At 37.5% G+C, this 25,927-nt stretch overlaps 1 protein-coding gene across 2 annotated transcripts in view; it reads right to left on the bottom strand.

The window, feature by feature from the left end:
* Positions 1-25,927, bottom strand: part of LOC113119098 (retinoic acid receptor beta-like) — a 194,426-nt gene that overhangs the window by 29,090 nt on the left and 139,409 nt on the right. For both annotated transcript variants that reach the window (XM_026288295.1, XM_026288296.1), the window contains 2 exons: positions 24,980-25,128; positions 6,350-6,491 (listed from right to left, as the gene is read on the bottom strand). In XM_026288295.1, coding sequence (XP_026144080.1) covers positions 6,350-6,491; positions 24,980-25,128 — 291 coding nt within the window. The remainder of the gene's footprint in view (positions 1-6,349; positions 6,492-24,979; positions 25,129-25,927) is intronic.

Below are 25,927 nucleotides of genomic sequence, written 5' to 3'. Positions count from 1 at the left end.
TATATATATATATATATATATATACTGTATATTTATTATTATTATTTTTTTTTTGAAGTAATAAATGGCTTTTAATGAGAATTATGTGTAACACAAATATTGTATTTGTGCTCCTCGAAAATTTCCAATACTGCACCTTTCCCTTGTATTACACCAAAGACTCCTACAGCACCATGCAAATGTTCCACAACATGGGAATGTAACAAATACTGTGGTTTCCATCCCGTCAGCACAGCATCAAACCACATCTATAGACGTATGTCAAGGTCGATGAAGCACACTGCTCTATTATTCAGCTCCAAGCTGGAGTCCAGACATCGGCTAGCATTATTAATCCAGAAGAGACTGATGAAGTTCGCACTGCTGCATGAGCTCATTAAGGAGAGAACACCTGGTGTTGTGGAGGGCCGTCTGGGGACCGTCCTGTTTCATTAAGCCTCATAGGGGCTCATCTTTGAAGCTGGTCTCTGCAGGAGAGGAGTCTCAGACAATACCCCCAAACAAGGCAAAGATCTTTCTCAACAATGCCCACCCTAAATCAGACCTCCGCAAACAATCCTGATGAAATTCAAAGCAAGTTTGGTCGGCTGCTGTTGTTACTGCAGTCCCCCAGAGAGACTATAGAAGCCGTGGCTGATAATGAAACTTATACCAATTTTTCCCATACATCTGCCCTAGTAAAATGTACATCCTTTTCATATTTAAAAAGCAGAGGTCCTTTGGATTTATATTAGAAGAGATTTATTTATAAGCAAGAAGTACTATTAAGTACTGACCTAAATACAACAAATGATGCATATGGTACTATAAGTAGGAAAATTGTTGCATCGTTAAAATTAGAAAAGAGTACACTCATTTAATTATATACAGTGGATTCAGAAAGTATTCAGCATTATGCAAATGCATTTTACATTAGTGTACACTCCATTATGTTTTGTAATACGACATTGTTTTTATTCAAACAGCAACTGTAAATGATTAAACGATTTCATTAACAGCACGTATTCATCTTTGAGATGCAAATATGGGAGTAAATCTGAGTAAAATCAATAGATTTGACAACTGATTTGGAAAAAGACATAAACCTGTAACCTATCGGAGCAAAAATCAAGACAAAAGAAAGTCTCTGCAGAGCTTAGAAACAGGATTGTGTCAAGGTACAGATCTGGGGGAAGTGACAAAACATCTGCAGGACTGAAGGCCCCCCAGTGTTCCATAAATTCCTCCCTCGTCGCTCTCTCGGGGCATCTGGGCGGGAGATGCCCCAGCCTGCTAGCTCCTCGTACCGTGAGGCTCAAAAACAGAAACACGCTCTCGGCCGAGGTCTTCTAGGCCCAAACAAGATCTAAGGGCAGTTATTAAAGCCAATAAGTCCTCGGCCAAGAAGCCCTGACGGCAGAAGCTCAGGGCTTCAGAGGGCAGCCTCTGCTGGGGTAGAGCGGCGTACACCACAGTACACGGTGCCCGTCTCGCCTCAGCACCCTCTGGGGGCCGATCTGCTAACCCTGCCAGTGTTCCAGTGGGAGCCTCTTACACCAGAGGTCAGTCTCGAGAGCAGGGTCTGGTTATGGAACAGGAAGTGAAAATCCTATTAGAGAAGGAGGCCATCGAGGTGGTCCCTCCTCAAGACAGGGAATCTGGTTTTACATCCGGTATTTCATTGTTCCAAAGAAGGATGTGGGGTTGCGTCTGATCATAGATCTGCAGGTCTTAAATTGATAAATTATGAGACTGAAGTTCAAAATGCTCACGATCAAACATGTTGTAGCTCAGATCAGGTCAGAGGACTGGTTTGTCACAATAGATCTCAAAGATGCATACTTCCACATATCCATCCTTCCACAACACAGGAAGTTTCTGAGGTTCGCTTTCGGGGGTGAATCTTACCAATATCGAGTACTTCTCTTCGCCCTTGCACTCTCACCCTGCATGTTCACAAAATGTGTAGATGCGGCTCTGGTCCCCCTGCGCATGCAGGGCATCCACATTCTCAACTATATTGACGATTGGTTGATTTTAGCTCAGAGCAGTATCGAGTCAATCTTTATCTCCTTGAGCAAGACACCTAACCCCAGCTCCTCCCGACGAGCTGGCGCCTTGAATGGCAGACACTGCAGTCGGTGTGTGAATGTGTGTGTGAATGGGTGAATGTGAGGCAAATTGTTAAGTGCTTTGGATGGCCATGTGGTCTTTTGAAAGCGCTATATAAATGCAGTCCATTTACCATAACCTAGAGACGTTAAACTCCAGGCTGCAGCAAACCAGAACAAAGAGTCTCTCTCTTGCTCCACCCATGCATGATAAGATCGTGTATCGTTGATCTCATAGGCTGACGATATGGCGATTTGAAAAATCACTAACACTAATTAGAACAACATCAGTCTACATTAACTGACACATTCTTAGGAAATAGTGGGTTCACAACGAATTAGCTTTGCGAATCAAAACTTCAGTAAGACAGTACTATGCTTTACCTGGAAACCTAAAGTGGCACTAGGTGTACATCACATATTAGCACAAAAACGTATATTTTATATATATTTTGAGCACTCAATTGAATACGTACACATAACGTATCAATTGTACTTCCAGGTTGTGGTTCAGAGAGCTTGTTAAATTTAATATGCAAATGTGTTACCCAGTGTATATACTGGCAGAAGATTCAAAAATATGATGACTTGAGACAATTCAGAACCAACTTTCTCTTTTGAGAGATCTTGATTTATCATGCACTTTTTTGATGAACAACTTTGCAGATTGCTACGTTATAAACTGCAAATGAGATATTTTAAAAAAAAAAACATATGACCTGCTCTTTAAACATACCCGGATATACCACGTAACCTGCTTTCTGGAATACCCTCCAGGATGGCAATGGTCTGTTGATGCTTCTGTGTGATTAAAATTGGAATATGGACAGAAAATTTTAATTTAAGCATCTTTGGTTCCATCTGAACATTCCAATTGATGAGACGGCATTTATTTTTTTGTCTTTTGATTTTGTTACTGCTTTATATTTATCTGTCTTTATTCTTGGATTTATGTTTGTTTATTTGTTTGATCTTGTTTTATTTTTGTAATGCTATATGTTTCGTGTGAATTGTTTGTCTCTCCTGTTGTGTTACGATGGGCCTGTCCTTTCCTTTAAAAGATGCCGTTTTGTTCCCTCTGTTAGGTCAGTTTGGTTCTGTTAGTTTGCTTTGCATGTTTGTTGTTTTGACCTCATTATTCCCTTTACGTAAATTTATGTGAACTGATCCTTTGTTTTGGTTCATTTAAACCCTCATTTGGAACCTTCAGATCCCACAAGTCGAGATCTTTAACCACCTTACCACAGCATTTCCTCTAGGTTCAACTGTTCTTTCTGGTTATTCTGACACTTGTATTTCTCTTTCACCTGGTGTAAGGCTGTCCTTCAGAGCACAATTGTGTGTGTTGTGGAATTATTAATGAGACATGGCCAGCACACTCTCTCGCTCTAGCAGTGCAGCTGACCATCTGTGCATGTCCAGTACAGATGTGGCAGCAAATAAATGCAATATTTCTGAAAACCAGAATGCATTGCTGTGGATAGCTGAGTGCAATGTTTATGTTCTGTTCCATTTGACTCTTAGGTTGCTATGTATTTCTATTTCCTTTAGTCTCTTGGGTTTCCATTGTTTAGTCCCGCTGTTTCGCTTTGCTTAGTTGGCTCATTTTCCCGTGTTTTTAATTCCTTGTGTTCAGTTCAGTTTGTTGGTTCTCATTGCATTTTGGTGTGCTTTCACATTTTGTTTCCTTTTATTAAAGTTAAACGGCTGCAGACAGATCCCTTTCTCACCTTTTTTGAACCCACTGTGAGACTGAGGTCCATGCAAGGTTATTACATTTTTAAATTAAGTTTTATTTTAATACCATTTCAGGATTACTCTACATTGGAATGTAGCTTTAGTCAGTTTTAGCTGTGGTAATTATGGTGAAGAAGTCAGTCGAGGATTGCGTGCAGCCAGTGCTGTTCCACTGCAGGAGCAACCGATCAGACAGCAGTGTAATGATGATTGTGGTCTGGGGAAGATAAAGTGCTGGCCATCTTCTTATGGTTCTAAACGTGGACAGCTGGATTTCTGCTGCTCATGTGGCCTGTGTATCTGTCTATGTTTCAGATGTGAAATGCTAGGAGATACTCTCAGTGAGGTCATTACAGGCTCTTGACGGCTGTTTATACTAGCAGTTTAAATCTGCAGACTGTCTCTGAGACAGAGACAGTAAAATAACAAGGTGGGAGGGAGATTATGAGCTAATGGCTTGACTGTTACTCAGCTTCAGAAGGGTCTCGCTCCTTGACAGTGATACAGTCTTACAGGCCTATTCACATCAAGAGATGGGCAGCAATGTGAATCTCCAATGAAAATGCTGATGATTATTAATTCAACTGAATTAATGAAAAATATTACTACATAATTTATAACAAGTCAACTGCATAATGTAACTATATGGATGTGCCTGAAGCTGAATACAGTACCTTATTCAGAAAGGCACAGAGAATAACTTACTAAAGTAAAGAAAACCAATGAGCCATGTCTTGATTGCAATGCATACAATGTTTATAATCTCTTCAAAATGTGTTATTATTTTTTTATTTGTTTTTACAAGGAGCATTTTTATTCTCTTTTCCAATGCACAGCAAAATAACTTGTTACCTATTAGAGTAGTGTTTAGATCTTGTGTCAGAGATGCTGCTGTTGCATAAAACTATGACTTGGTGGCACTATTTTGCTAAGTGACAGTGAACAGCAGAGGAATAAGAACAAACATGAAAATAAAAAACAAACTGGTATATCACCATCTTGATATGCAAATAGAATATTATCCCACTGATTTTGTGTATGTGCTCTGTCTACTTTTATAGAAGTGCTATTTCTTTACTGTCAGAGTGTGAAACCGTATTTTGTTCAGCCAGTCTGACATTTTTTTGCATGAAAAATTAGCCTTTTCATATCCAATGTTTGTTTTGGTACAATCAGCCCTTAAATTCAACTGAGTTCTTCTATCTACATCCATGACAGAGACAACCACCACTCACGTCTCTAGCTTCTGTGAGACAACTATATACGGTAAGTTAAAGAGCAAGAAATGGAGGGCCGACTGTGATATTGCTGCATTTGTCCCTCTATTGTTCAGAAGTAGAGCGTGAAAAAGAATCACTTCTTTTCCTGTGGCAAATGGAGTGTGAAGTTGACTTGAACCATAAGCGCTGATGCAATCAAACAATGGTAATAATGTGTAAAATGCAAACAGCTTCAGATGGCTTGAACGGCGGCGTTTGGAATCTAAAGCAATGATGCGTACATCATGCCACGGTGGTACATTTGCGGTGCAACTCCTGAAAGAAGTGAATCACTGAAGTCCTGCTGAGCTGCAGCATTTTTATCATATTTTTCCTATTTTTCAATTGAACACATACGGATATAATTAAATACCCAATCAATGGGACAGTGATTCAGATTCTTTTGAGGAACATTAAGGGTATTATTTAGGTTCAAATAATCAGTTTCTTTTCATAACCTTGGAGCAAAATTATTGCACATTTTTTTTTTACATTTGTTATGTTCTTAGTTGTTCAATGGTGGAATGACTGCAGGGATATATTTTAAATGTAAACAATCTATTGACTTTGTTGCAATGGTTTTGAGTGGGACCTTGAGCTTTGCTTCAAACCAACCATCACAATTGAACATGAATAACTATAATAACTCTAGGAACTCTAGTGGAGACAAATGTGAGACTGATGTGGTCTTATTCTCAGGATTAACATTTGAGAAGCAAGAAATGTCTCCATTTACAAAATCTTTAAGAGATCTCTGTTGTTGTTTTTATGTTTTTATTTTAAAATGAGACAGTTCCCAATTGGGATTACATAAGATTAAGACTTATTTATAACAAATGCACAATTAAACTATTAGTTTCATTGGGAAGTCATTTGAAATTGGGGTTGAATACGGGACAGTGCTCTAAATATGGCCATCAACACATTTCATCTCTATATAACGACTTTTTTCAACAATTTCTTCTCTTCCATGTCTCTGATGCATGTTCATGAAAGTAGCATTTCAGTTGCATTGCTGTCTATGGAAGGTCATAAATCTCTTGTATTTCATCAAAAATATCTTAATTTGTGTTCTGAAAATTAACAAAGGGATTACAGGTTTGGAACAACATGAGGGTAAGTAATAAATCACAGAGTTTTCAGTTTTGGGTGAAATATCCCTTTAAAAGCTGACAGATATGTGTGTAAAGATGTATCTGTTCATGGGACAAAATCCTTACCTGAGGTGTATGTGTGTGTAGGATGAAGGTTTTTAACACTCACACTCTTTGGACATCCCCACAGCGAAGCACTTCTGCAGCCGACAGTACTGACAGCGATTCCTAGTCACCTTGTTGATAATGCAGTTCTTCTCCCTGTGGCATGTGTACACCATGTTCTTCTGGATACTTCTGCGGAAAAAACCCTGTGGAGAGAGATAATATTGATTTTGCAATCTAGAGCTTGTTATGGGTCTCCACTTTTGAAAAGCTGGTTAATTAAGGAAGCTAGTTAGGATGCACACCAGCATTCAGCATACAGTGGTTAGCAGCACAGTTGGTCTTTTTAACAGCGCAGGTCTCATAATGTAAAATATTTTACATTGGCTGTAGCTTTCAATTTATGGTTTTAGAGTATTTCCAATGAACTTGTCTCCATTTGTCCTTCCATTTCCTAAAAGATTCATCAAATATCGTCTTTGTGTTTCATAGAGGGAATAAAAGTATAAATAATAAGAAAGGCATGAGGGGGAATAAATGATGACCTATTTGTTGAAGAACACATTTCTTATGTGATAAGTTTCCGTGTTAGACTAGCTGCACCCTACATGCATATTCACAGATCATTACAGATCGAAAACAATGCTTTTATAAATAACTCATCTGGCCTAATTAAAATAACAAATTAAAATGGTTAGATTTTTTCATTTTGGCACAGCAATTTGTAGCAGGTACAGTTTATTGGCCTTGACACAATAAAAACATAACCTATAGAATTAAATAATTACAGAATAATGAAATAATTACAAGTTTTTAGTGAAAATGAATTTGTTGCTGCTCTGCAGTCATGAGAGTGTGCACAATCCCTGCAGTTGATGTGTATGCATGTGAGTGCTTCTACGCAAGATAGAATTTCCATTTGCCTTACTGATGAGGCCTAGCATATTCATTAGGGTAGAAAGCACGATGGGTAATATATTAAACTGGAGAATATCGCTTGAAGATTACTCACTCCAATGCTACAGGGGTCCCCAGCTTTACTTCATATAGAAACACTGACATACAGTAATCTCCCATCTCTCTGCATTATTAAGCTGGCTAAGAGAATCAGTTATTTATGGTGATGTCAGCTCAAAGCATTCCCTTGCATGGATATGTATCTCATTGATGGATGAGATAATTGGTTGTTTATTGTGATGTTCAGATGGCATGCTGAGTCCAAGGCTGCTGTGACTTTGCTCCTGTGCAGTCAGTTGGTTTATAAGGTTAAAGAGTCTGTGTGTGTTGCACTGCCCATGAAAAAAAGAAAATGTGCCGGTGAGCGTGTATTTGTGTCAGATTTAACTGAGAGAAAAAACTGCACAAGATAATAGACTTTTTTTTCTTTTTTTTTTTTTTGAATTCATATTGAGCCTACAGTAAATATTGTTTGTTAAGGCATGTGTCACTATTTATATTACTAATTACTTACACTATGTTTAACTAGTTACATGTAATGGAACTATGTCATTTACTTTTTTTTTTTTTTTTATACTACTGTAATGTTAACCCTGAAATACAGTTGAAAACATTTGTTACAAATTTTTTAAAGTAATCAAAAAGCAATCAAATGTAATCAGTTACATTAATAAAGTAACTGAAATATTTACTCTACTTTTTACATTTTAAATAGGGTAAGTTGTAATCTGTAACCTATTACATTTTCAAAGTAACCTTCCCAACGCTGATTTTTAAACCCTAACCTTCAGTATTCAATTAATCTTGTACTACATACTGTACATTAAAAATACCTCAAAGGGGTAGAATATTATTTGGGTGGACTCTTTTGACTGTAAAAAGAGCCTGTAAACAATTAAGTAGCGACCACCCACAATAGCAGAGCAGCCATGCAGCAATGCTGTGGCAACTAAAATTCAATTTAAATTAAATAAAATAAAAAATAAAAATTAAAAAAATGTTAATTTTAAAAATTCAATTTAAATTTATGCATTTAGCAGACACTTTTATCCAAAGCGACTTACAGTGCATTCAGGCTATCAATCATGTGTTCCCGGGGAATTGAACCCCCAACCTTGCGCTTGCTTGCTAGTGCAGTGCTCTACCAGTTGAGCTACAGGAACTAAGGTTGAGTAAAATATGTTCTCTAGTCACTCAACATTATTTCGATGTTGAGATGCAAAGGGGGTTGCCCTTGTGGGCCCCAAACACCTCTGTTGGTTGAGCACTGTGAGAGAATGGCCATCAAAATGTTGCAGTTCTGACTTTCTTCCTTTTTATAAGGAGAAAGCCTCCTCAGTTGCTCACAATCCTGGCCCTTCTGTGATACCATCCTATTCCTCAGCATGCTCGCTTCTGCCAACTGAGTTTTCCAAAGATAAAGGCAGTTTACCATTGAGTGTTAGTATATATATGCAGGTGGCACATCAGGAAAGAACATCTTCACTCATTTTGTTTATTATCAAGGTAAAAGTGTTTTTTTTTTTTTTTTTTTTTGGAGCAATTTGATTCTTCCATTTCAAAAAGCAAAGTTGAACCATTGTCATGAAAAGTGACATATATGTATTCATTTGCAGTGTTGATTGGCTGCTGTGGATGTCATCAGTTTTCTGAGCTTTTCTCAGTATTATTCATGAGAACGAACTCTTATGAGCCAATCACTGCGCTGTATTATGCATGAAGTCACCTTAAGCAAAGAATTCAGATCTCATGAAAGAGCTTCTGTGCTGTCAGTTCATTTCTGTAAACATGACGTTACAATATTTAATATGTAACAACACATAGAGAGCGTGAGACAGAGCAGTTTCTGTGCTGAACACCGCGATGAGTTTAACAACACTTGCTGCCTGGATCATAGATTAAATCTGGACTAGAGCAAGTGTGTTTCCATTTTATGTGAACATATTTTTAATATTCTCTTGTGTTCTGAACATGAATGCACACATACAATGTCTTCCTCAAATAAAAGACGTACAAATAGGTACATCTGGTCATGAAAGCAATGACACAATGGATTATTGTGATACACCACAAACAATGATACATAGATCATAAATTCAAAGAAGTGTAAACAGAAAGTAACTGCCTTCATTCTTTCTGTTTTAAAGATATTTTAATATTCATTTGTCTGTATAATGAATGTGTTGTAGGTCTGGGTTTTATTGGATGTGTTCTCCCTTCTTCACACCTAATACACTTCCACTTTTCCACAGTTTTACCGGCCAATTTCTAGAGTCTTTTTCAGGTCTAAAGTATTTAAGACCAGTGCTGAAACGGGGGTTTGAATGAAACCTCCTTCAACAACACTGAACTACCCACTGGGGGCTTCTCACCTGAACGAGTGGAGCAAGCTGCCTCCTTTTATACCCATATGTCTAGGGGAGTGGCATGCAATTCCATTCACCCAATTCTCATGTTCATAATTATCAGTGGTGTTTGGGGCTTCTAAGGGCAACCTCTAGTGTCACTGCATCGACAGATTCCCTCAACCAGGGAATGGAAGTTACAATAGTAACCAATTTTCTTTCTTTCCTTCTTTTTAATTTTTTATTTTTTTTGGTGAATCAAGATCATTTAAAATATCTCAATATAGATCAATAAAATACTGGGATGACTCTTTGACAACAGTTTTTAACTGTGATGCTGAATCTATGCCACTCAGAAAACATTTTACTTGGTTCTAAAGTCCAAACTGAATTGAATGTAAAAAGGTGTGTACTGTAAAAATAAATAAATAAATAAATACTATACTAATCCTTCAAGGCTGCAGGGATCCTCTTGCTGTAGATAGGATGTCAGATTATGTTGAACTGTGTGACCTGCTTCTTTGATAACTGGCTGCTCACCTGGCTGAGGTTCCTTCTGTAGACTTTTCTGTTCTCAGATGACTTACAACAGGTGGCATGTAAACGGCATAGATTAATGGACAAGATAATGCCAGATCTGTCTGTGTTTGAGAGGATCATTGATGATTGTCCAGCTCTCTGTAGTGATATGGAGATAAGTGCTGGTTCACTTCACATGGTTTATCCATCCTTAACAAGAGCCGCTAACAAAAATTGAGCGCTATACCTGGGGAGCTCTCTCAATGTAAACTGTGTCTTAACTAGGATCATTATCTTACATCTTGTTATCTTAATGGGGTACAGATAGTGTGTCTGGGCTTCTCATTTACAGATTAAAAAATGAAAGTGCCGCTCATCAATAATTTACCTCCTACCCCACCCCACTTCTCTTCTCCATTCTGCCCCGCTTGCTCTGGTGTTTTGTGTTGTCTGAGCATTCAGTACGGGCCCAGGCCAGGATCACATTTCCCTCCTAATCACACAGACATCTTATCATGGGTAATGAAAATAGAGAGGACACAGGAGACCAGAGACGGAGAGAGAGAGAGAGACACTGAAAAAAAAAAAAACTAGAGATATACAAAAAGAAACAATTAAATTTGAACATATTTTCATGTTCAATAAAAAAAAATGAAAATATGAGTGGTGAAAAATTCTCAACTGTTTTGAATCATTGCCAGAGCAGTGCTAAGAGTTTTGTTTGTGTGTTGCTACAGTGTATGAAAAACAAATCAGTCTGAAAAGATCTTGGTACTGGTGATTATCTGTCAGGACCTTTTCTGTTAGTTCATGCACATTCTTTAATCCTTAAACATAACACAGTACAATATGTAATTCAAAATACTTGAAAAATGTAAAATAAATTAATCAATCTGAAAATAAATACATTTGCCTCGTGAAGCTGGTCAGGCCCCCTTGCTGCTCTGTGAGTAATAATATATAGATGTAAAGGTTTCAGGTCTCTTAGCTGATGGTAACAGATGGTTGCAGGTAATCCGGAGGAGCGAAGGAGCATCTAAGTGTGAGTAAACACAGGTAAGTAACAAGGTAAGGAGTCAGGCTTAGTTCAGAACTGTAGACCAGACGATTAGGCAGTGTGGAGAGTGCAGTGATATAGGGAGCTTAACGAGCTGAGGCAGGTGCGGACAATTAGTCAGGTGATTGGGATCTGGTGTACGCTGGTGCTGATGACTGTGGTCACTGGGGTGACAGTGGTGACTGAGAGGGCTTTCACACTGGCAGTTTAGTGCGGAACGGAGCACGGTTCGCATGAAAAATCGCTATTGTGAATGCTGTCATCGGACCCTGGTGCGCACTGGGGATGAACCTGAGACTACCTGGAGAAGGTACACACTCGTTGCACACTTGTTAACGAAGTAAAGTATCCCACGCATGTGTAACACTGTCGATATAATTGTTTCCTCAACACAGGAGAGAGCCGAGGTTGGTTCCACACACTCCTATAAAGTCAAAATTAAATGAATTAAAATTAAATAATTAAAGGGGGGGGTGAAATGCTATTTCATGCATACTGAGTTTTTTACACTGTTAAAGAGTTGGATTCCCATGCTAAACATGGACAAAGTTTCAAAAATTAAGTTGTACGTTTGAAGGAGTATTTCTGTTCCAAAAATACTCCTTCCGGTTTGTCACAAGTTTCGGAAAGTTTTTTTTCGAGTATGGCTCTGTGTGACGTTAGAAGGAGCAGAATTTCCTTATATGGGTCCTGAGGGCACTTCTGCCGGAAGAGCGCACGCTCCCGTATAGCAGAGCACTGAGAGCACAACAGACTTCACTGATCAGAGCGAGAGCGTCGCGAAATGTCACAAAAGAAGTGTGTTTTTGGTTGCCAGGGCAAGACAACCCTGCACAGATTACCAAAGAAAAACAGCATTAAGGGACCAGTGGATGGAGTTTATTTTTACAGAGCATCAACGGAGTTGTGCAAGTGTTTGTGTTTGTTCCCTGCATTTCGAACCACAGGCGGTGAGTAAAACTGCTTAAAATATCTCTGCCTCCTTGTTAGTGCGTCCGCCTCCCATCGGAGACCCGGGTTCGAGCCCCGCTCCTTGCTGCTGCTGCCGCTCTCGTTCAGTTTCAGCCTTCACAGCTGTCACAGCTTCCAAACGCTCTCAAAGCAACTGGTGCTCGTGATTCTTTAGCTCCGCCCACACGTCACGCCTCCAGGCGCTCGTGTTTTTCCGGGAAAAATCGGTACAGACTATCTTTCTCTTATGAATATAATAAAACTAAATACTTTTTGGAGTTATGAAGGATGCAGTACTACTCTATAGGTACTCAAGATTAACATGATATTGAGTGAAAACGAGCATTTCACCCCCCCTTTAAAATAATACAAATGTATTATTATACTGTGCATAATAGCACCAAAATAACAACTATGGTAATTTGCCTTGTGTTCTCCATGTGTTTTCCGTGTGCGTTCGCGATGACGTAAGGTGACTGCAAATGCACCTGGGTTCGATACAACTATTGAGTATGAAAGCAGACCAACACTATGGGCGGCGCCGGGAACAATAGCGCTCGGACCGCAGGAAACAAAGCCAATGTAAAAGCCCTCTGAGACTCCCGGTGACTGGGACTACCTGCCTGTGCTGACATTAGGGCCTTTCGCACCGCAGGAACCTTTTCATAGTTACCAGAACTAATTGTGGAATTACCCACTTTTGGGTGTTTTAGTACCAGACTGCCTTTTTCGAGAACCAGATTAGCACCTACTCCGGAGCAGGGTCTAACCAGTAAAACTGGTACTAGCCGTGACATAAGTAACGTTAGACATTGATTGGCCAGAGGCATACGAAAATGCCCTCAATCGCCATGATTTAAAATGCCATGTCAACATACTATAAACATTCTATAAACATTCTGTCAACTTATTTCGCACATATGATGTACAGCGATAGATGGACGGATGCTGAAGTGCAGGCACTTGTAGCAAATGTACCACTGCCAGTTGTCGTTGAAGATTCTTATTCCTGCTTTCAGTTCTTTTAATCACTTTACGTATAGGTCAACATTCCAAGTCCATTATTGTGAAACCCTCGAGATACAGCAAAAACACAGCTCCAATCACAGCATCCCTCATCCTCCTGTTGTTAACGTTGTTCTTCTTTTTGTTTCCATTGTTGACCGGCATGCATAAATGACATCGCTGTTGACTGGCTTACGTCACGTTCTAGTACACACTGTCGGTGTGAATATAACCCTTTAAATGGTACTGGGAAATAGTTCGCGTAAAATTGTCCCAGTACTTCAGTACTGTACATTTAGTTCTGGAAATAAATGAACTGCTGCCTTGTCTAGGCATGACATGGTAACAGGAGCTACTTCTGGGCTGGACCCAGGATCAGAGGCCCTTCCTGGGTTATACGTGGGAACAGCTATGCTCTCAAAGCTGGATGTGGTAACAGGAGTCTTCCTTGGGCTAGACTCAGGATCTGTGGCCCTCCTTGGGCAAAACACGAAAACTGAAGCCCTCTCTGTGCTTTACCTCGGGACTGAGGCCCAACTGGGGCCATAGATGGGAACAGCGTCCCTCTCTTGGCTGGATGTGGAACCAGGAGCCCTCTATTGGCTAGATTCAGGATCTGAGGCCCAGCCTGGGCCACCAGACGTGGGAACAACTCGTGGGAACAACACGTTGGGCTTGACTTGGAAACAGCACGTGAGGACAGAAGCCCACTCTCGGCTGGATGGAACCAGCAGAGATGAAGGAGACTCAGGAGACAAAGGATGGTTGGACGCCTTTCTCTTTGACATGATTGGACTCCCTGTTGATCTCTATGATGTGAGGGGGCTCCCTGTTGAGCTCTGGAAAGCATTCTGGGGTGGACTCTTGAATCTGGTCAGGGGCTAGAGCCATCTCTTGATCCTGGTCAGGAACCAGTTGAGTCCTCTGCACAATCTAACTTTGCTGCAGGCTGGAATTGAACAGAGGAGAACTGGCCCCCCAACTGAGCCTGGTTTCTCCCAAGGGTTTTTCTCCATTTTGTCAAGGATGGAATTTTGGTTCCATGCCGCTGTCGCCTCTGGCTTGCTTAATTTGGGACACTTTATTTTCAGTGATATCGCTGACTTGATTGCTCAGATATTATTTAAACTGAGCTGGATGATGACATCAGTGAATTCAATTCCTATAACTGAAAAATTAGTGTTTACCATTGTCATTTTACATTATTGACACTCTATTTTCCTAATTAATGCTGTACAGTTGCTTTGACGCAATCGGTATTGTTAAAAGTACTATAAATATAGGTGAAATAAATGTGACTTGACTTTACTAGAGTCATCTCTCAACTCAGGTCAGGGGCTAGAGAAGCAACGATCAGAAGGTGAGTAATGTGCAGATATAAATGTTTCAGATCTCTTAGCTGATGGTAACAGATGATTGACTAATGCAGGTGATCCGGAAAGTGAAGGAGCGGTGGAGAATGGGAGCAGTGGAGCGAAGGAGCAGCTAAGGGTGAGTAAACACAAGTAGCAAGGTAAGGAGTTTGGCTTAGTCCAGAAATGCAAACTGTAGACCAGCCGTTGAGGCAGTATGTAAGGTGCAGTGGTATAGGGAGCTTAACGAGCTGATGCTGGTGTGCACAATCTGTGCCAACTGATTTGGATCTGGAGTGCGCTGGGGCTGATGACATTGGTGAATGAGAGTCCCTGTCAGTGCTGACAGGCATGTAGCTAGGCTGATCTTTGCGGTTTAGTTCGCTACTAAGAAGGCTTAGTACTAGCTTAGTTTACTGTGTTCTAAGTAGTTTGCTAGGGCATTGTTAGGGGATTTTAAGGTGATCTTAGGTCTCTGCATAAGGCTCTATCAGCATGGATTCCAAATAAAAAAAATAGCTCAAATTAAAATGACACTGTAAGGGAAAGTTTTACTAAACTTTTTACATCATGTGTGATTTTTAAAAGCAGTACAATTCATTGAACATACTGTACTTCTATCTCCCATTTCTTTTCTGTCAAAAATAGACATTGAACTACTAATGTCTATATGATTTCTTTGACATCTTTATCGCTAACTAGGCATAGTTTGTTTAAAGGCCAGGACACACCAAGCTGTATTCAAAGACCTAGCACCAATGAAAGCTAAGAGTGTTGTGGCCACGCATCGACAGTGCCAGGTCCAAAAAGCTGCGTTTGTACACACTGCACAGAGTACAGTCGAGTGCAAACTAACACATGCATTCTGTACCTGCATGAGAGGAATTAGGTGTCTATATCAACAGCTATAAATAGTATATATTCATGATTCAAAAGGAGAAACCGATACAAGGATATATAAGATAGACACAGTTATACGAAATGTAAACAAAGCAGTGCTTGCTTTCCATTCTAAATATCATTTTCCAACTTTCATTATTTGAAGCACCTCATGTTATTATGAAAATATGCGCATATCTTTAAGACCTGCTTTTTTGTATTCTCTCTGTTTTATTTTTATTTATTATACAATTAACAAAAACAAAAAAGGCATTTAACACTATCTTACTCTATTTTTTTCTATTCTATCCATTTTATATTCATTATACAAAAAAAAAAACAGACTTTTCATAGCACTTGCAGATCATTTCTGTTTTGTTGATTTTGATTGCTTTCATTGTCCTCATTTTTAAATCGCTTTGGATTAGTGTCTGCTAAATAATTAAATGTAAATGCATTTTTGTAAAAAGAATTTTGAGATTCCTGAGCAATGATACACCGTTTTCAAACATTTTCATGGATACATATTTAAATATTAGCTGCATGTTGTCATCACAGACCAATTATAGTTTGAAGGTATTTACTAGCTGGAGTGAATTTTACCAGAAAATTCACTTTGGTGAGCTGCTCTGAACTACTGAAACAAACTTCAAATGAGCTTTGTTTTTTCCAGATTTATTTCAAAACCTGACTGTTCTTCAATTTTGCTTTAAATAAATCTGGGCCTTTAGTTTAAGAAGAGATGCTAAAGAGAAATATCTAGGCAGAGATGCTAAAGAGAGTTTTTCTTTGTCATTGTGAGTGACAGTAGCAGAGTGGTGGAGTTCGTGGGATTTGTGTCACTTTTCCTAATTTTTTCCTCACAGAATAAGGTAAAAACATATATTAATAAACATATTAAAGCACACAGTGTCGCAATCATGTGTTTGTTGTCTTACATCAATACCCGCACGGCCATGGTCAGGTCCTGTAACAGATAGCAAGACAACAATTGTCTTGAGCAAATGGAGCCTTTTTGCCTTTACACTTCCAAGAACATAAAACCACAAAAGATAACAGAGTAAGAATTGTATAGCTGTAGCCGCACAAAACCATTTTTAATGGCCTAAGAGACAAGAGACTGTAGGTTACACCTCCCTTGTGCTCAACGTCTCTTGCTGTGGTGGTCTCTATGCAGCAATCCACTGAGCTGTTAACTCATTCTTGGACAGGGTGAGCAACACAGATGGCTTGAGTAATTCTACACCCCTCACAGCTCTTAAAAAAATGCTAATGCCTCATGTGCCAAGCCATTAGCATATAAAGATAACTGTCTCATTTTAACTTGTCAACATTTAAGCTTAACTGAAAATTCAATTTAGTCTCCTTGGCTATAAAAGAGTAACCTCTCAGTAGTAAGAATTCCCTTGTTTCCATAAATAAGCATTAGCCTGATTAAATGGCAGGTCTACCTCACATCTCAGGCATGAGATATCAGTGACAGACCCTAAAGACCTCCAGTGTCCCTCACTGTAAGAAAGGTTCACAAACAGCCCCGTCAGACCGAATTACACAGCAGACAGAACCAAAATCTCTAGACATTTTAAAAAAGCCATTTACTGCTGAAGTTCAGGGAACAAAGGCGTAACATGAATCCACTTTATACTGTGTCAGTACGGCTGGATGACATGGCATTAAAGTTTGATGAAAGTGAAGCGGATCGGTGGGAAAGCCTGGGTCATAAGTGTGTGTTAGTCTTGGCACTTAACAAAGAGAGATATGGATCTGAAACAGTGCCAAAATGTCTGGTTTCACATACACAGACAAGATCATTACACAAGTCAGCCACACAATCATTATCTTTACTGACAAATAATTATCATGTAAAATTACGGGGCATGACCTATATAATATTCAAAGTTAATTCACTGTATTAGTCTGACAAAGAAGTTCTAATAAAACAGAGTTGTATTTTCTTAAAGTATTCTTAACATATTATATACACTTTCAGAATAACAAAATCATCCAAATGATCTAACAATGTACAAAACAACTGCATACAGAGTGAAAGTAGCATAAATACTGTAATTCTCTGATTTTTATTTTACATGTTATTGATGATTGAGCTGGAAGATGCAAAGAATCATTACATTTTTTAAGAAACAAGAAGACTGTGTGATGCAAGGGGAATGAAGGTAGTGCTAGTAGCGGGTATGCTACGACTGACCAATCAGAATCAGGTATTCCAGGGAACAGTTTCTTGCTTATATAATTGTGACTTTGTGACACTGGCCTAATTTTTTGGCATGCTTTACCTTTACCTTTAATTGGTTAGGAACTAGGAATCAAAGGGAAAATACCTGAGCTGGATTGACATTTATGTGAATTTATTGCATGACACATGCATGCACATTACCTGCAGAGTCACTTCTCAAATAAATATTCCTGATTTAATAATCTCATAATATCTCACCTGTCATCACCTTACATTTCCTCAAGTACTCCTTTTAATTTCAGATCACATGAGATGAAACATAATGGATCTCCAAAACAAAACAACAAAACCAGAGGGAGGACCTAAAATAAAGACCTGCACTCCACAACTGTGTGAAAAAGAAAAGAGTCAAAGAAATAGCTACACTCTCGAATCCAATCTTTCAACCATTTCATCAGCATGAGCTGTTTCTCTCTCAGATCTACAGCAAATAGTATGTTAATTGAGCTATACTTATCTCATCCAATCTTTCCTTGCAAAAAAGAAGTTCATGAAAAATTGCCATTAGTATAAATATTTTAAAATAAAAATAAGTATATTTTCAGTCTTCATTTTATAAACTTATAAGAGGTTATGCATATTTAAAAATATAAAAAAAACTTGCAAAGTTACTAGTTACTTGCACTTGTAAATAATCTTTTAACAATCAGTTGGATGCATTTTTCCTGACAATTGTAAAAAACAGTAAACTGTTTATAATTTGAAGCAGTGTGTAAGTTCATTTACTTTGAAATAAGTTATTTGATTATTTATTTAAATCACAGCCTTATGTAGTTTATTAATCATTACCTTTATGATAACAGGGCCATATTATAACCTGTAATTTTACTGTTATTGACTGTGAAAAATGTAACAGTATTTCGAAGAAAATATAAGTAAATATAAAAATTGTAAAGAGATGTTCCCAAATCATTATTAGTTTCACCTAATATGTTTTCATTTAAACCCGCGGAGAGCTCTGCACTAAACTAATTTAGTTCGCACTTAAGTATATTCCCCAGTAATTAAAAAAAGCTGTCGCATCTAAAAAAAAGGATTACAGGGTTAATCAAGTGAATCTGTTTTCAAGTGTCAGGTGATAATGGAGGAGGACACCTCAAACCCAATCCTTATTTCAGACTCACTTTTTTTGATAGTCAAGTGTTGAAGTTCAAAGACGGTGAGTTCTTCTATATCTGTTCTCTGTGTCTCTAAGATATGGATACCTCAGCTCTAGAAAGTTCCCTGTCCCAGAATCAGAGATATGGCATACAGAAACTGTGCACTTCTCACATCTTAAATAAACTAATCTTGCAGCGACTCCCAAATTGAATACTAAACCACTATGCTGTTTTGTAGCATAAACAGTGATAGTTCACAATGAAAATTGCAAGTGCACTTCAAATACCTAGATGATATGCTTATTTAAACAAAATGTTATATTCTGGATACTTTGTGTACTCTATGTTTGCAGCTTTCATGAAGAGACTTAATAGTTGTATTGTGTGAGCTTTGTTCCTGTTGGTACAACTAATTTTGTTATATTACACTTTGGTCGCATTGGTGCAACATCAAATTTGCTTAACTCTCTTTGATTATGTGCTGCCATTTTTGTTGCATATGAGAAATATGAACATAACAAGAGCCACATTGCAAGAGCCATTTTTCGGCTTGGGCTAATAATAAGCTTAGGAGCAGGTGTGGTTATGAACAATGTATGTTGCATTAAATGTTAAATGAGTAAAAGAATAAAGGGACATAATAATGACAGCACAATATAAATACTACAGTTATGTTTACAGATTTAAATGCCACTTCTGCGGTGGGGATCGATGGATCTTGTTGACACTGATTTAATTTGATCTGGAGACAACCCTATAGTGTCTTTTATTCTAACAGATTTTTTTTTTTTTGATTAAATGTCAGTATTTGACGTAAAAGATGATGCATCTAATATGCATTAATAATACACTGTAAAAAAAATCTGTGACATTTACGGTAAACTGCCAGCAGCTGTGGTTGCCAAAATTTTACTGTTGAAAATATGGTAGCAACATTTGAGGTTTTACAGACTTAACTTAAATTCACAATAAAAAAAAAACATATTTAATTAACTGATGTAAGGTTAATAAATCAGCATATTAAAGTACTAATATCTGTTTTGAACCATTGTAAAACTAATAACCACCAAAAGCAGGTGGTGATGAGAAAGTGATCATCAAATGATGAATCATATATACAGAACAGACCAAAAGTTTGGACACAACTTCTCATTCAAAGAGTTTTCTTTATTTTCATGACTACGGCTCGGTGTTCATCTTCAGGTCTCTCTTCACAGCAGTTCAGTCAGTGTACTGTTTGAGTACATGAATTACTCCAGGATATTGGTGAATATCCGTGAACCGGATATCCAGACTGCTTTGTTTTTTAACTCTCTCTCACAACAGAGCCGGAAGAGAAGACAATGCTGAATAAAGTCGTAGTTTTTGCTATTTTTGGACCAAAATGTATTTTCAATGCTTCAAAATATTCTAACTGACCCTATGATGTCACATGGACTACTTTGATGATGTTTTTTTAACCTTTCTGGACATGGACAGTAGACCGTACACACAGCTTCAATGGAGGGACTGAGAGCTCTCAGACTAAATCTAAAATATCTCAAACTGTGTCCCGAAGATAAACGGAGGTTTTAGGGGTTTGAAACAACATGAGGGTACGTTATTAATTACATATTTTTGCTATCTGGGTGAACTAACCCTTTAACAGTATTTTGCTGTAAAATTACATTATATCTACAATATCTACTATATTACATCACAGTTATTCACCGTATATAGTATGGAAACTTACTGATAACCAATTAACAGGTTTTTACTGTATCATTTTTACATTCTTTTACTGTTAAGATCACAATAATTGTTTACAGTGTAATCATAAAAAAGGTAAAAATGGCGGCTGATATCAATTTAAGGAGGCAGATATCGTCCCTTAATGGAAAAGTGCAGTATTGCAGTGGCCTCTATACTTTGGTACCAATTCACCCTGTGGAACAGTATGTCCTTCTGACAATAATATACACTCTGTACTTTTACAGTATCTGTCCTGTTGCTGCTGTTAGAGGCAGGATGCTATTAATGCTTTCATTACATGACATACTTGAGGCTCTTAATTGAATAAGGTAATGCATAAATTCTCCACGCACATTAGCTAACGAAGGTCAAGGAGAAAAGTGTATTAAATTCCTTAAAGTATCTAGAGTGTAATGCAGAATTTTAATGGTCACATCAATAAGATAATTAAAAGCGCCAGTATTATGATGCAGACCTTGCTTCGTTGATGAAGCAAAACTAGTAAATTACAAAGTATATTTCTTTCAACTCTACAATTCCTTAAGAAAAAGTACACTTTAGTATATTTAGAAAAAAAAGAGTACTGAATGTAATGTAATAGATGCATAGTCGGATGCTATTTGAAATTAAATGAAAATATATATTAGTTTAAATTCATTATGCAGTTAGTTGTGCTTTTTAAGTGGGACTTAAGCACATCATATTATGAAAAAAAACAAGCAAATAAAAAAAGAGTTTTTCAGCCATATATAATTGTATAAAGGAATGAAAATGAGGTTGTGAAGGACAGAAGTATAATGTGTTCAGTGGATTGTAATGCTGTTTAACATCATGCCAACAGAGAGAGAGAGAGAGAGAGAGAGAGAGAGAGAGAGAGAGAAAAGCAACCCTTTAGTAAACAAAAACCCCAGAAACTCTATTTTGAAAGTTTTGACTTCAGTCATTAATAGGGACTTTTCACTTTAGGATATTGATCAAATAATAATGATCATAATTGATAAATCCTTTTGAAGTGTTTGGTAATACTTGCATCATTATTAGTTGGTTACCATGACCCTCACTTTAGAATTATTAATAAATTATGCATTATTCACATTAATTATGAACCTGTGTGTAGTACCTCTTAGTTGTTCACCAGGAGATTACTGATTAGCTAATAGTGAACTAACACTTTCAGCTGAGTGCTATTACTTCCAAATTAATACATTTATTGTTTGTTGACATTAGTAACTAAAATGCTAAAAGTGCATTAGTCATTTGTACCTGTGCAGTTATTGATTTATGATGGCACTATCCTAAAGTATTACCAAGACTTTTTATATGGTGAGCTTTTGTTATTGTGTTTGACCACCACACCACCTGACACAGGCATTTAAGGTTATTAAAATATCTTAATGTCATTTCTACTGAAACCTGTTTGCCATGCATTAGTAATTATACATTTATAATGAAGAAGAAATTTAGTACAGTAACCATATATTAGCTTTACATGTAATTTTGACACAATAATTAAAACGTGTAATCTGGCTTATATTAAGGACAGGAACTTTTGTAAGCAAAAGAGGTCCTCCGCGCCATAAGGATGCGCTGTTTTATTTCAAATCAAAGCTAAATACACGTAGAAACAGCACATCCTTGTAGCGTGGATGACACAGAAGAGCATACGCAGCACAGTGATATGAAGTGCCAAAGAGGAGACCGTTAACAAAGGAATTATTGAATAAAGTAGTTTTTTTTTTTCTTCGCTTACAAAAAGTGTTCCCTTCGCTTCATATAACCCAGATTGCAACGTCTGATGGCAGATAGAGTATTCTGATGATGACTTTTCATAACTTTTATAGACCTTGACACTGTTATTTACTTGCCAGTATATGGGACAGTCTCAAGCTTTCAGGTTTTTGTCCAAAATACCTTAAATTGTGTTTTGAAGATGAACAGAGGGGGTAAGTGATTAATGACAACATTTTCATTTTAGGGTGGAGTATCCCTTTAAAGTGTGGCCAGAAAAATTATATTATCTGTATAAGTAGTTTTCAACTACAAGTGCACATTCAATACAATTAAGCACATTCCTGATTAATAAGAGATTTGAAAAGCATTTATGTTTTGTCAATGCATTACAAAATTATCTGAAAACATGGAAATAAAGGTACTTTTCAAGGTAATAATTAATTCAAAGTAGTTTGAAAGTACGGCTCTAAAAAAATCCTCACAATTATCATATGGCCTTGTAGTCATAAAAGCAATGTTTAATAAACTGCAAAGGCTGTGATTTAATTGAATAAATCTGGAACCTGCAGTTTCAAAGTGAACGAGCCGTGCTCTCTTCTGTCCTATAGACACACATACAATGTTGTCAGTATGTGCTCACTCCACACAAACTCCAGACGGTGTGTTTTGCTTTAAACCGCAGTATGGTTCGCCTATGACTTGCACTGTGAACACAACACATATCCAGGTAACAGAAAAGGAATAGACGCCAGCGATTCATCCTCAATTCAAAGTGATCTTAATCTCTCAAAGTTTTAGAAAACTTATGAGGGCCAGCAAGTTTAAAGCAAGAGAAAGACAGAGGACACATGTCAGAAAGATGCCAATGTCAAAAAGGATTACAGAGTCAAAGCAACCAGACCGCAGCAAGTCTGGCGCCTTTACTTGGCTTAGTCTGAGATGTGTCTTTTCTGTATGCATATGCATACACGTATGCTCAGCCATATGTTTCCTCACTATGTTACCAATTCAAATCAGATCTCCAACCCAATATCAAACAAAGCGTGCTCATGGCAAATGATGCAAATGAGCAGAAGAGAGCCACATGCATCAGCTGTGTCTTTGGGCTCACAATCTAAGCATTATGTGTGTGAATCACCAGGCACAGAATTAGAAATCACACACATTATCAGGCAAGAGTAGTTAATAGTAATTAAAATAGAATAGACACAATTTGCCTCAAACAGTTTACAGCAAGAACACTTATACACTGAAAAAAATAATTATTGAATTTACAATTTGTTGAATTGTTGAAGAAAGTGGTTGCATTCTTCTTATTTATTTTTTCAGCTACATTTAAATAAACATTTAGTTGACTTTCAACATTTTTTTATTAAAATGTAGCTAAAATAAATTGTTTGCAACCACTTACCTTAAAACATTTAGTAAATTCACTGAATAGTTTTTTTTAGTGAGCTGTCAAAATGACAAAAATTCACATCCCTGTTTTAAAAAAGACACTTGCAGTATATTGAAAAGACATGCTGCATATTGTGCAGTGTTTCATAAAACATAAGTACATGGTATATTTAACACTTATGTTATTTATTTATAATTTATCATTTATTCAAAACAGAAACCTTGGAGAGTGACATTATATCTTATTGTATTCACTGCAGACTTCCAATCTAGTGCATTATGTAGTAGTGTGTCTGGGAAATTCACGTGTGGTTATACATTTCTGTGTTTTTGCGAGTTTATATCCAGAGCACACCAGTGTCCAAATGCAGCAAATTAAGTTTCCCATGTCAGACACACATTCATACATGGCACAATTACCTTTTTTTCTTTGACAGCAGTGAAGCATGGCTCTTCGTATACACTTGCAATGTGTGTGTGGTTCTGACACTTTCCCTCCCATAATGAAAACAGTTTATATATATATATATATATATATATATATAGAGAGAGAGAGAGAGAGAGAGAGAGAGAGAGAGAGAGAGAGAGAGAAACAGACAGACAGACAGACAGACGGATAGATTAAAATGTAAAAATGCTGTGTTTTCTATATGGGTTTAAGGACAGGGTTACAGGATACAGTTAGTACAGTATAAGATCCTTTTGACTATTAAAAGACACCATAAAACATAAAAACCCAACATATGTGCGGGTGTGATTTTAGACCCCTGTGGCTATAGTTCACCCTTGACTCGCCTATCATTCCATGAAGTTCATCCTCAGAACAAGTTCCTTACAATGGTGCAGTGCCCAAAGGGACGTATACCGTATATGACACTAAAAGATCCTGTAATCCTTATTTTAATCCTTTGAAGCTATTAATGTCACACATTCAAAGGCAATATGGCCTAGATATGCTATTTATCTTCTCCTTCTTTCTTTTCACATGGCAGAGAACGAGTGCGAATATGGATGTAGTCTTATAAGTCTAATAAGGCTTACATTAATAATAATAAAAAGTAATTAAGAATTATTTTGATAAATCTATAACTACTGATTATCTGGTTGTCCTATTGAAGCATCCTGGGTAGCCAGTCCATCTCAAGGTCAAGTCACCTTTATTTATGTAGATGTCATCTTAAAAAAGGGGGTGTGAATCTTCACTGGTTTAACCATTCAATTCAAATAGGATTATTTAGCTTAGGTTGAAATTCTACAGCACTCACTGAAAATAATTTAACACAAATGTGTTTGAACCTTATTTTGTTTAGAAGGCAGACTTGGGGCCAGGGGACTAGAATGTACAGGGGAGAAAACCTGAATATTTATTGAATGGCTTCCATTTGGTGGGATGAAGGGATGAATAGCATGTTTACCTTGCAGCCTTCACAGGCACTGACACCATAGTGGTACCCAGAGGACTTGTCCTGGCAGACGAAGCAGGGTTTGTAGACACGAGGAGGGGGTAGAGGTGATGGAGGACTGGGGACCAATTCCTCTGAACTGGTGCTCTGAGTCTCAATGGCTGTAGGGGCAGAAAGAGACGAGAAACAAAACTGATGATGATTGAGAGGAAAACTCCAGTTTGAGAAAAACAACTGACTTCAGATGAACTTAAGACTTGTGAGCAGTTGTCTTGAGACTTGATTTAGCTGTGAAAAGCATTGAATACATACAATGAAAACAGCAGGAATTCAAACAAGAAAAGAGCTCCACCTCTATGTAACCAATACCTGTTTGTCTTTTGGGTGTACAGTATAGCAAGTATGTAAATGCTAAATTTACTGTAGGCATGCAGTTGACTAGGATCTGAAAGAAAGCCTGGAGACCTGGTTTAAAGACCTCCAAAGACTTTAGTCTAATATACAGCCAAGTAAAAGTAGTCCAAGTAAAAACCCAATGAGCAACATCAACCTAACTGCTTTCTAAGGCAGAATGCTAACTTAAATAATTATGCTTAAACTTCTAAAGTGACTGACTTGGAATAGTCTTAACAGACACTCAAACTTGCCTTTAACATACAGAATACATTAAATGCAGCCTTTAAATTTGGCCAAAATGAAGCATTTAAGAATGACACAAATTCACTTCCAAAAGACAGATAGCATAACTGTTATTTTAAACTGTCTGCATAATAGTGTAAAAATCATGCATTTGGATGTTGTCTTTCTGTTTTTCGCCTGGTCTTGTCTACATTTCATCAGATAATCACAAAATTAGATCATTCTGGCTTAATTTAATTGAGTTGGCTTACTGAATGTGCACTAGTAATGCATGTCAAGTTTTATAAGTTTATTAATAATATTAATAAAAAAGGCCACTTA

Source organism: Carassius auratus, chromosome 19 (genome assembly GCF_003368295.1).
Source record: "Carassius auratus strain Wakin chromosome 19, ASM336829v1, whole genome shotgun sequence".
Classification (NCBI taxonomy): domain Eukaryota; kingdom Metazoa; phylum Chordata; class Actinopteri; order Cypriniformes; family Cyprinidae; genus Carassius; species Carassius auratus.
This window is presented reverse-complemented; position numbering and strand designations above follow the sequence as displayed.